This window comes from Amaranthus tricolor, chromosome 1, assembly GCF_026212465.1.
Source record: "Amaranthus tricolor cultivar Red isolate AtriRed21 chromosome 1, ASM2621246v1, whole genome shotgun sequence".
In the NCBI taxonomy this organism is placed as follows: Eukaryota; Viridiplantae; Streptophyta; class Magnoliopsida; order Caryophyllales; family Amaranthaceae; genus Amaranthus; species Amaranthus tricolor.
The window spans coordinates 23,026,842-23,039,244 of record NC_080047.1 but is presented as its reverse complement, the minus strand read 5'-3'; the positions used below and the strand labels follow the sequence as shown (position 1 = coordinate 23,039,244).

Below are 12,403 nucleotides of genomic sequence, written 5' to 3'. Positions count from 1 at the left end.
CAAATATAGATTTCTTATTCCTAGGTTAGATGATTTATTGGATGAGTTGGCTAGTGCTCAATGGTTTAGCAAGGTTGATCTCAAGAGTGGTTATCATCTATTTAGGATGAAAGAGGGTGAAGAATGAAAGGCTGCTTTTAAAACCAATATAGTTTATATGACTGGTTAGTCATGCCCTTTGGCCTTATTAGAGCACCTAGCACATTTATGAGGCTTATGAATGAAATTTTTAAGGCATTTTCTAGGAAAATTTATAGTAGTATATTTGGATGATATTTTGATCTATAGTCAAGACTTGGCTCAACATATACAGTACCTTAAGAGTTTGTTTACAATTTTGAGAGCACAAAGACTTTATGGCAAATTGGAAAAATGCAGTTTTCTGATGCAAGAGATTAGTTTTTTAGGGTTCATTATCAACAAAGATGGCATTAAGGTTGACCCTAACAAGATAGAAGCTATTATTTCCTGGCCAACATCTAAGAGTATATGTAACAACCCGACTTACCGTTGACTGAGTAAACAGGGTCATCACGGGGTTCATTTACCAAGAAATTGAAATCATACTTCTAAAACTTGGGCAAAGGGGTCACAAGCTCTTTAACGTGACCAACTCAGCTAAATCTCAAAACAAACATCTAACTAAAACACAAGATAATCATTCAATTCTCTACAAGTCAAATATAACCAGCACAACCAAATCTAATATACATTTATCCAAAATCCTAAAACAAATCTACAAATTCCTACGTGCTCAGCTCAATACACATCCTTGGAACGCTATCCAACACTGCTAACCCATCGTTCCCGACTGGTTCCGATCTGTAATCAAACTAAAAGATGGAAACAACAGAAGGTCAGATTAAACTGAATGAGAAGTAACAATCTAAAACGACAAAACACAGTAATTCATATCATAGGTTTAAAAGCAACATCAGTTCCTTAGATCTATGTGCGCACAGAGAGTCTAGTTGAGAGGAACATCCATAGCTCTAAGGCTATGTCACTCTCGGGTGAAGCTAGTCAATATCTCAATGACAATTCGCTTCAAACAGGGAGCAGGGAACAATGTTCCTCAACTCCGTCAATGACCAGCTCGCAAGCCCGATCGATTGACCATATCATAATATCAGCATTAGCATTCACAACAAAAGTTTGTCTCAACAATTTCCAATTCAAAGAGCTTTAACAAAAAGTTTATTTTCAAGAATATAGTCTGATCAGACCCTTTAAGGGACAAATCTACTACTCACCAAAAAGAACATTCCAAGAAGCTAAGTCTGGTACTCCGTGATCACTAGAAGGCTCCTCGATAATGTCGCCTCCTGAAGCATAATAAATACAGCATCACAACAAAGCATACGATACTACAACTAGGTTCATATAACTCATTGCATCTCCTCCTATGACAACATCTTTGTTCAAGCTTCTATTCTAATACATCTAATCATAAAAGAATTGTGCATGTTCGAACTCAAACCAAATAGGCCATCAAGGCGACATAGTCATGCTCTAAAATTCATTAACATTTTCTAAAGATTATCCACCTTCATAATTCTCTTTATTTTCCAACTAAACACCAAAATGTACCTTTAACCCCAACATTGAAAATCCTCAAATAACTTAATAATCTCTTCAAGAATATATAATTATTCAATTAATAACAACTAATATTTCACCCCACTATCAATGATTTCCAAGAGAATTTCTTAATTCATTCAAGAGCTTCAAATCATCCATAACCTTACAGTTAACAACATTTTCCACCAATTTCTCCACTTCAATGTTTATAAGTTCATACTAGTTATCAATGTCCATCAAATTAATCCACATTCCACAATTTACTACTAATTATCAATTGTCCATTTCTTTTAATTGAGCAACTTATACAATGAATCTCAAATGCTTAATTTCATGAAGTTTTTGATTGAAAAGAATAATTTGGTAAGAGTACGGCAATTGAATATAATCAAGAAATGGTAATCCAATTGCATATATCCGAAAGATGCGGCTAACAAGATCAAATAACAAAATTAACAAAAGACACTTGACTACCTTCTTGCCCTATACTGGAATCTGCCAAAAAGAGCGAGATGAAGAAGGCACGGTTCTTCGAAAATGCTCAAGAAGGTAGGGTGACATTCATGGTGCAGCTGTTGGGTTCAAAGAAATCAAATGAATTGAGAGGGAGAGAAGAGTTAGATCGAAATTTCATGATCAGAAATTATAGAATTGAAATTCAGAGAAAGAGGGGAATATACCTGTTACTATTTTGTTCGTTATTTCTGAAAATCGAGGAACCAGATGGAACAAAGATGATTATTGGCTTCGAAATGGTTGGCTTCGATTATTGTTGAAATTCGAAGTCAAAGGAATCATGGAAAGAGGTTTTGTTCATGTATAGAAGTATTTAGCAAGAAAATAAGAAATTTCAGCCCTAATACTAGAGAAAATGTCGAAAGAAGAGGAAGGAATCGATTCACTTGATTTCTGCTGTTGTTCGAACATTTGAGAAGGAAGATGATTGAAGGTTTTCGAAACTGTAAGGATTTTGGGAAAAAGAGGCAAACGAAGAAGATGATTAATAGATGGAATGAGAGGAAGAAGGTGGATAGAGTTGCGTTTTTCTTTGAAAGTCGAAGGCAAGGAATGACGGGATGAAAGGCATGGATTTCGAAGGTTTTGAGAAGGCAAAGCAGGGTTTGATGTTTCTTTTGTGTTGAAGATGATGATGAATAGGGAAACGCGTGTAACTGGTTTCTTATTATTATTATTATTATTATTATTATTATTATTATTATTATTATTATTATTATTATTATTATTATTATTTTATGAAATGGAAAAGTAAAGAAGAAGTTAAATTAAGAATATTTTATGTCATGTGTATTTAGGATCATTCTCGCACTGATAATTCTCTTAAACTTACTCATCTTAAAATATTAATTTCCCAAATGTTACATTCTACCCAACTTGAAATGAACTTCGTCCTCGAAGTTAAACTAAGTCTCAAGCATATATTCAAATATCTAGCTAACATACATATCGTAAAGCTATGTCACCCAATTTCTCATACTTTATGTATTGTAAGAATCTATATTACTCGTACTAACTATGTGAACTAACCAAAATTCTTAGCATCGTTAAAACTTGTACTATTCAGAAATTTTATGAATCTACCTAACTTAGAATGAAGTTCGTCCTCGAACTTAACTCACTAAGACGAAGGAGATGCAATAGCTATAGAGCGATAAACATAGAAATACTCGAGCAAACAACCAGGGATAATCGCGTCTCATGGCATCTTCTGCCTCCCACGTGGCTTCTTCGGTAACGTGATTAGACCATAGCACCTTCACAAGCGCTACATTACCCAAACGTGTATCACGCGCCTTCCTATCTTAGGATCTGAACGGGGGTCTCCTCGTACTGTAAGGTGTCATCCAAGGTCAACTGTTAGGGCGCAGAACGTGTGAGTCGTCTCTGATGTATTATCTCAGCTGGGATACGCGAAACACGTCATGCACTCGGTCAAAAGATGATGGTAATGGAAGACGATAAACTACCTCACCTAGCTTGATATCATGCACCAATTGCCAATCAAAACCTAATAAATTTCATAAATAACTTGACCCATACTGAAACCAAAGTATAGTTTATTATAACTTCAATTAAACATTTATTTGCATTCTTCATCCAAATCTCTAGACCATAACCCTTATAAGCTTTAACTCAAACATAAAATTCTTATCATAACTGCTACACACAACTCTTCAATAATAACAACTCAAGTATTGACTATTTTCACATATACCCACTAAGATCATCTATGAGGTGTTCACAATTTTACCAACTACCGTCTCAATCAAATAGCCTATAATCTTTATAACCCAACATCTTAAACTTTAAATGCCATCTTTACAACATATAAACCATACTATTTTGATAACTTAAATCTAGGACTCAAGATCCTTTATAAGAACTTTTGTTGAAAACCTACTTCTATTCTTGATGTTGATACAACCTTCTTGTACTTAACAAAACCTCAAGTTTACCAGTAATCTTCCATTCTTAAGTTATATTTGCACTTCTAACAACCAAAAGAAACTTGATACATTCTTAATGATAATCAAGCAATTTTCTAATAACTCTACTAAATATATAGGCTCCAATATTCAAATAGATTACAACGTATGACAAGATCCAACAACACTAAAAGTTCATCGCTTACGTCAAAATATGAACACTATATGCAACTCAATCACTAGGCTAGAAAATCAATATCAATTGCTCTTAACTTAAGCTTTTCTATCAATGATGTGCAGTACTTTGTCTTCACTAACTCTTCTATACTATGTCACAATCATTTTCAAAGTTCAACTCACTTACAACAAAATACTAACGATACATACTTCACAACCAGATGACCTTGCTTTTATGCACCAACCTATAATCATAATCATGGATCGACAAATAAAAGCTGATAGAAAAGGGCTAGCAACAAGGTGACACGATTCGCAATATTAGGACATACTATTCTAGCTATTAAAACGATAATCGAAAAGGAACTATGATAAGCAACAAGACATTGGCATAATCAGAAATCAAATTCTAGCGTTGCATCGTCGAACTGAATCTTCTTGCCGTCACGATCAATCGTTAAGAGCGTTTCCCGTTTTACCCCGTAATACTCACACCTCACATCCTACATTTCTAAGAAAACATGACTAACTCAAACACCTAGGTTAATACAAAAATCATATTCACTTATGTTCTTATCTCTTATCTTAAACATCTAAATCCCCAAATTACGTTTTTCCTTACTGTAACAGACCCTTTTTCTTAATCTTAAATATTTTGACAAATTCAATAATCGTTTCGTTTTATTATTTTCTTTTAATGCCGTTTCGAAATTTTATTCCAATCGTTTTTAAGTTCTCGATTTTCTTTTATATATAATTTATTTCTCTTAAAATAAATTACCTAAATATTAAGTCTAGCTAAATTACCTACTATAACTTAATCTTTTTATTTCCCATATTAATTTATTAAAAACAAAGATATATATATATATATATATATATATATATATATATATATATATATATATATATATATATATATATATATATATATATATATATATATATATATTTATATATATATATATATATATATATATATATATATATATATATATATATATATATATATATATATTTATATATATATATATATATATATATATATATATATATATATATATATATATATATATATATATATATATATATATATATATATATATATATATATATATATATATATATATATATATATATATATATATATATATATATATATATATATATATATATATATATATATATATATATAATAATAATAATAATAATAATAATAATAATAATAATAATAATAATAATAATATAAAAAAAAGAGAAAAAAAAAAAAGAAAAGTTGGCGGCAAGAATTAGGCTAAATGCCAAAACAACATAATTAATCCTTATCCTAATTTTTATTTCTTGCACATTAAGGAAAATTAAAATAATAAAAAAAATTCACCATCCTTAGCCTATATATACAAGCAACCGTGGGTAAGAAAAGGGGGAAGGAAAAAAAAACAAATAAGAAAATTAATTCATAAAAGCAAATTCCTAAAGAAAAAAAATTCTAAAAACCCTAGAAAAATTCCTAAAAATCCTCAAAAATTTTCTAATAATAGTATTTAGTGTTAATTATAGAAATTCAAGGGGAGGAAGTCAATTTTGTGGCTAGAGTTTCTACAACAAAAGAAATTGATTAATAGTAAAATTGTTAAAGGTATAAATTCTTACATATATTTATTTACATAAATTTATGCTCATTAATTTTATATGTGTTTAGTATATATAAATTAATATTTCGGGAAATTTTGGTGAATTAATTCGTCATAATTTATTTTATATGATTTATTCATTGAAATTGTCATAAAGCACATAAACCGAAATAATTTAATTAAAATAGTAAAAATTAATATTTTTAAAAGAAAATTTTTCTGTACATATATATATATATATATGATATATAAGTTTTGTATTAATTTCGTGAGTTATAGTGAAGTACAAATATTATTATTAATTTTTGCTAAAAAAACGCATAAAATAAGGAAAATCATAAATTTAGGTTAAAAATAATTATTTCTGAAAAAAAAAATAAATTATTTTAGTTACTGTATTTCCAATTCATTTAAGTTATTTTTGTGAAATTTTGTGAAATTTAAATTTTAAAGAAATAAATTAATAAATTAAATTGTTATTGTAGGCAAAAAGAAAGAAAAAGGAAAAAAATAATTTAAATTAATTTATTTTGGTGAATAAGAATATACACTAACTACATTAATAATAAGTTATTTATTTTAAAATATTTAGTGTAGACTTTAATCTTAAGGAAATTAATTAGTCATGTATTAAATCTAAAAATAATTAAGTTATTAAGAAAATAATAAAGCATAATTGAAATTTATCTATAAATAAATACTAAAGACCCATTTTAGTTTTGATTTTAATAATAATAAATGATTATTTATATGTAACTCGTAATGAATTTATTTCTATTATATGTTATTGTAATGATGCATTTATAGGAAAACAGTAACATGATAATAAAAAGGCTTGATAGTGAGGAAATGCCGAACCATGCTTCCGGCATGTAAAAAACGTGGGACGTGTTTTCCGGCACGTAAAATACGGCGAACACAGTAAGGTTGTTTAACCTGACCTGTGGCTCGAGCAATATTGTACTGGAGGAGTGACGACTCCCACTAAGTTAGGGGTTTTGGTTTACCTCACCCTAACAGGCCCTTACATATATCAAACAAAGATCATATGTGTTGCATTCATTAAATAAGTAATCAGATTCCACGCCCTAACACTCAAGCAGAAGTGTTAGTAAATCACACCCTGGTACTCAAGCAGAAGGACCAGAAGTTTAATATATATAAATGAATCTAATATAAAAATGAATTCCCTATAATACATAAGATACCTTGCATATTATTTATTGTGATGCACTTATCTTTGCACATTACTTATTGCAATGCATATATTTTCTATACTTGTATAATTGCGGTAAGTTTTTGTACTCGGTTTTTTTTAAAGCTGACCGATTTCCATCGGCTGTTCCCATATTTCGGGAGCAGATGCTGCAGGTAACTTTACATGAAGTTATTAAGAAGCTATTGTATTGTCTATGTGATGTTAGTATATATGTAGTTTATATTACGGCTATGTAAAAACGATAATTATGTATTAAAGAAAGATGTAATACGTAAAATTATATTTTAATGTTTTAAGTTTTCTTTGTTTTTTTTTTTTCTAAAATTTTGTTTTGTTTTATTTCTTTTCTGCAATAATCACGGTTTGATAGACTTCCGCTTAGCATTATATACTATATATATTATATTAATCCTATATTTGGAAAAGGACTGTGCGTTACAGTTACTCCCAAGATTGTATACCCGCTAGGTGAACTAACCCTAGGATTAGCCACGGTCGCGGGTTGGCTCTGATACCAACTGTAACAACCCGACTTACCGTTGACTGAGTAAACAGGGTCATCACGGGGTTCATTTACCAAGAAACTGAAATCATACTTCCAAAACTTGGGCAAAGGGGTCACAAGCTCTTTAACGTGACCAACTCAGCTAAATCTCAAAACAAACATCTAACTAAAACACAAGATAATCATTCAATTCTCTACAAGTCAAATATAACCAACACAACCAAATCTAATATACATTTATCCAAAATCCTAAAACAAATCTACAAATTCCTACGTGCTCAGCTCAATACACATCCTTGGAACGCTATCCAACACTGCTAACCCATCGTTCCCGACTGGTTCCGATCTGTAATCAAACTAAAAGATGGAAACAACAGAAGGTCAGATTAAACTGAATGAGAAGTAACAATCTAAAACGACAAAACACAGTAATTCATATCATAGGTTTAAAAGCAACATCAGTTCCTTAGATCTATGTGCGCACAGGGAGTCAAGTTGAGAGGAACATCCATAGCTCTAAGGCTATGTCACTCTCGGGGGAAGCTAGTCAATATCTCAATGACAATTCGCTTCAAATAGGGAGCAGGGAACAATGTTCCTCAACTCCGTCAATTACCAGCTCGCAAGCCCGATCAATTGACCATATCATAATATCAGCATAAGCATTCACAACAAAAGTTTGTCTCAACAATTTCCAATCCAAAGAGCTTTAGTAAAAAGTTTATTTTCAAGAATATAGTCTGATCAGACCCTTTAAGGGACTGCTACTACTCACCAAAAAGAACATTCCAAGAAGCTAAGTCTGGTACTCCGTGATCACTAGTAGGCTCCTCGATAATGTCGCCTCCTAAAGCATAACAAATACAGCATCACAACAAAGCATACGATACTACAACTAGGTTCATATAATTCATTGCATCTCTTCCTATGACAGCATCTTACTTCAAGCTTCTATTCTAATACATCTAATCATAAAAGAATTGTGCATGTTCGAACTCAAATCAAATAGGCCATCAAGGCGATATAGTTATGCTCTAAAAGTCATTAACATTTTCTAAAGATTATCCAGCTTCATAATTCTCTTTATTTTCCAATTAAAATCCAAAATGTACCTTTAACCCCAACATCGAAAATCCTCAAATAACTTAATAATCCCTTCAAGAATATAAAATTATTCAATTAATAACAACTAATATTTCACCCCACTATCAATGATTTCCAAGAGAATTTCTTAATTTATTCAAGAGCTTTAAATCATCCATAACCTTACAGTTAACAACATTTTCCACCAACTTCTCCACTCCAATGTTTATAACTTCATACTAGTTATCAAAGTCCATCAAATTAATCCACATTCCACAATTTAATACTAATTATCAATTGTCCATTTCTTTTAATTGAGCAACTTATACAATGAATCTCAAATGCTTAATTTCATGAAGTTTTTGATTGAAAAGAATAATTTGTTAAGAGTATGACAATTGAATATACTCAGGAAATGGTAATCCAATTTCATATATCCAAAAGATGCGGCTAACTAGATCAAATAACAAAATTAACAAAAGACACTTAACTACCTTCTTGCCCTATACTGGAATCTGCCAAAAAGAGCGAGATGAAGAAGGCACGGTTCTTCGAAAATGCTCAAGAAGGTAGGGCGACATTCATGGTGCAGCTGTTGGGTTCAAAGAAATCAAATGAATTGAGAGGGAGAGAAGAGTTAGATCGAAATTTCATGATCAGAAATTATAGAATTGAAATTCAGAGAAAGAGGGGATTGTACCTGTTATTATTTTGTTCGTTATTTCCGAAAATCGAGGAACCAGATGGAACGAAGATGATTATTGGCTTTGAAATGGTTGGCTTTGATTATTGTTGAAATTCGAAGTCAAAGGAATCATGGAAAGAGGTTTTGTTCATGTATAGAAGTATTTAGTAGAGAAAATGTCGAAAGAAGAGGAAGGAATCGATTCACTTGATTTCTGCTGTTGTTCGAACATTTGAGAAGGAAGATGATTGAAGGTTTTCGAAAATGTAAGGATTTTGGGAAAAAGAGGCAAACGAAGAAGATGATTAATAGATGGAAGGAGAGGAAGAAGGTGGGTAGAGCTGCGTTTTTCTTTGAAAATCGAAGGCAAGGAATGACGGGATGTGAGGCATGGATTTCGAAGGTTTTGAGAAGGCAGAGCAGGGTTTTGATGTTTCTTTTGTGTTGAAGATGATGATGAATAGTGAAATGCGTGTAACTGGTTATTATTATTATTATTATTATTATTATTATTATTATTATTATTATTATTATTATTTATTTTTTTGAAAAGGAAAAGCAAAGAAGAAGTTAAATTAAGAATTTTTATCTCATGTGTATTTAGGATCATTCTCGCACTGATAATTCTCTTAAACTTACTCGTCTTAAAATATTAATTTCCCAAATGTTACATTATATTTGATGTGAGATCATTTCATGGCTTGGCCTCCTTCTATAGAAGATCTATCCAAAACTTCAGTACTATTATGGCTCAATTAACATAATGAACCAAGAAAGGTCAGTTCACATAGACTAATGAAGCCCAACACGCATTTGACCTTATCAAACAAAAAATGCGTAAGGCCCCTTTTCTATGAGTGCCTAACTTCACCGAACCCTTTGAAGTTGAATGTGATGCCAGTGGTAAGGGAATAGGTGTAGTTTTACTCCAAGAAGGTAGACCTATAGCTTATTTTTGTGAGAAATTGCAGCAAGTTGGTGTTGATTGTATTTGACTTCTTGAATTCTGAACACGACTTGTTTGAAGGCACACACAAAGATACACCTAAAACTGATCTTTTGCATGCAAAAGGATATGATCAAAAACTTGATCTTGGACTAGACCCACTAGCTTCACTCACTAGTAACCCTAAGCGCTCACACTCTTTAGACCTTGCTTCACTCACAAGATCCTTCATGGATTCTTGGATGTGATGGACTAACTTGCTTCACTCATAAATTAATCTCACACAGGTTAGCATACAACTACCTATTGAACCCTTGAAGAGCTCACTTCTGAATTTCCTTGAGTAATTTTATTGAAAACTGAAATCAATGTTTACAAATGAGGGAGGAGAAAGCATTTATATAGGAAAAAAAGGGAACAAGGCTGTCGTTTACAACAACTATTAAGAAAGGAAAAATAACTAACCAAAATAGAAATAACATAAAACAAATAAAGCACGTGTGTTTTAGTTTGTAGTCCAATTAATAAATGTGTTAAGGGGATTGTCAAGTCAGGAATAACACCACTCTAGGCCCAGTAGTATTGGGACCATGTAGTCCACTATCTTGGAATTTAGAAGCCTTTCCAAGATTAGTATTGAACTCTAAATTAGAGGCATTAGTGCCACTAGTTAAACAAGCCCCTTGATGTTGTGTAAATTATATCTACTTTTGACTTGGTTAATGTAGTGATGGACTTGTTTTGAGCCACTTCTCTAGCCTTGTGTTCTGAATCAGGACGATAAGGAACCTCACTCAAAGGCTTGTTCTTTAAAGGTGCAAGATCAAGAGCATCCACTGAATGAAGAGTTGTCCCTTAAGTGTTAACAATTACGAATATGAATTGAAGTCACTCCTTGAACTGGTTCAACTCTTCCCTCTTGAAAAAGAATTGTTCCTAATTCGTGATTGCCATGGAAAGGAGGTAGGTCACCAATATTTAAAGTAGCCGCTTTCCATAGCGTTCAGGTAGGTCAATCTTGTAGGCATTGTCCCCAAATTTTGCCACAATTCTGAAAGGTCCATCAGCTCTGCGCATTATTTTATTTTTCCTAAGTACTGAAAACCTATCTTTTCTTAAGTGAATCCAGACCGAATCTCCCACTTCAAATTTTCTGTGTTACTTAAATCCCTTATCAACGTTCCTCTTATATTAGATGTTAGCTTTCACAATGTTCTCCTGGACTTGTTTGTGGATTTTCAGCATAGTCTCAACTAATTGTTCTGCACCCAATTGTTTTTTCTCCTGTAAAGGAAATCGTACAAAGTAAGTGGAGTTAAAGGATATAAACCATAGACACATTCAAAGGGAGAACACTTGGTTGGTGAACTAGGACAACTGTTATAGGCAAACTCTGCTTGTCCTAATTTAGAACCCCAATCTCAGAGATTTTTTCTCATGAGTGTTCTTAGAATAACCCCTAGGATTTTGTTAGTCACTTCTGTCTAACCATAATTTAGGGATGGTGAAAAGTGCTAAATAATAGTTTGGTGCCCAATAACTTCCATAATGTTCCCCCAAAAGAAATTAAGAAACTTGATGTCCCTATCTAAAGTGATGGACTTTGGAACTTCATGAAGTCTAACTATCTCACTGAAATACAAGGTAGCAATATGTCTAGCATCATCAATTTTTGTACAGGCTATAAAGTGGGCCATTTTAGAGAATCTGTCAACTACAACCATTATAGAGTCCTTTCCCCTTTGGGTTCTAGGTAGAGCCATGCTGACATCCGTACTGATGTGTTCCTATGGATAGTTAGCCACAGTAAGGGTTTGTATTCACCTTTATGAAAAAGTTAGTTTTTCCTTGATACAGGTTTCCCATTTAAGTATGAATTTCCCAATGGTGCCCAACATTTTGGGCCAAAAAAAATGCAAGGCTAACATGTCCAAGGTCTTTTGAATGTTAAAATGTCCACTCAATGAACCACCATGCACTTCTTTGATGAGTAGGTATCTAAATCGGGATTGGGGAATGCAAAGTCTGTTTCCTTTGAAAAGAGAACCATCTTGAACATAGAAAGGACCCTTAGGAGCAGTAATACAATTAGAGTAGATCTCCTTAAAGTCAAGATCAGAGGCATATAG

At 32.1% G+C, this 12,403-nt stretch overlaps 1 protein-coding gene across 1 annotated transcript; it reads right to left on the bottom strand.

Moving 5' to 3' along the window:
• Positions 1-11,465: 11,465 nt before the first annotated feature.
• On the bottom strand, positions 11,466-12,037 carry LOC130807908 (uncharacterized). The gene is made up of 3 exons (XM_057673312.1): positions 11,816-12,037; positions 11,605-11,676; positions 11,466-11,558 (listed from the first exon to the last, which is right to left on the bottom strand). The coding sequence occupies exons 1-3, from the start codon at positions 12,035-12,037 to the stop codon at positions 11,466-11,468; spliced, it is 387 nt and encodes a 128-aa protein (XP_057529295.1).
• Between the last annotated feature and the right edge of the window lie 366 nt (positions 12,038-12,403).